This window comes from Hippocampus comes, unplaced genomic scaffold (assembly GCF_001891065.2).
Source record: "Hippocampus comes isolate QL1 unplaced genomic scaffold, H_comes_QL1_v1.1 scaffold81, whole genome shotgun sequence".
Lineage (NCBI taxonomy): Eukaryota > Metazoa > Chordata > Actinopteri > Syngnathiformes > Syngnathidae > Hippocampus > Hippocampus comes.
In genome coordinates this window covers 133,046-133,716 of record NW_017806179.1, presented here as the reverse complement: position 1 = coordinate 133,716, position 671 = coordinate 133,046, and the positions used below count along the sequence as shown (strand labels likewise).

General features: G+C 65.9%; 1 protein-coding gene across 1 annotated transcript in view; it reads left to right on the top strand.

Annotated features, from left to right (window-relative positions):
- Positions 1-671, top strand: part of eps8a (EGFR pathway substrate 8a, signaling adaptor) — a 10,369-nt gene that overhangs the window by 5,033 nt on the left and 4,665 nt on the right. The window contains 3 exon segments of the mRNA XM_019897453.1: positions 133-262; positions 334-422; positions 521-649. Coding sequence (XP_019753012.1) covers positions 133-262; positions 334-422; positions 521-649 — 348 coding nt within the window.

Below are 671 nucleotides of genomic sequence, written 5' to 3'. Positions count from 1 at the left end.
CCCCCAAAAAATGATATATCTTGAAAAGAGGGCCTTGACCACATCTGAATCAAAATGGCAATTGCGCGATCGGCCCCAAGTGGCTCCGGCGCTCGCTCGTACCGCCTGACCGGCGCTTCTCTCGGTGCTCAGCAAATCCTCAACCGCCTCCTGGACGACATCGAGGCCTTCATCGGCCAACTGCAGAAGGCGGCCGAGGCGTGCGGCCAGCTGGCTCGGCGCAAGCAAAACAAGAAGGCGGCCAAGAAGAGGACTCCCGGAGGTGGCCCCCGCGCAGCAGCGCTTTCGCTGCGCCGCGGCCGCCCACGCCAACCGTGCGCCTTTGTCCTCCAGAGGGCGTCCTGACGCTGCGCTCCAGAGCGCCCAGCCGCCGCCACTTCCTGGACTGTCTGCAGAAGTTCAAGTTGGCCTTCAACCAGCTGGTGAGCAGACGCGACGCGAACGCGGGCGAGGGGGCGCCGCCGTGGGCTCAATCCGTTGGTACGCGCGCGTCACGGCAACCCGCGACGGGCGCTCGCAGGGGAAACTCAACGGCCGCATCCGGAACCCCAGCGCGGACGAGCTTCTCCACTTCCTGTTCATCCCCCTGAGAACGGTACGAGCCGTCCCGCCTCCGCTCCCAAGCGCCAAACGAGAAACGCGGGTGACGGCTCCGCCCCCTCTTTTCCCGC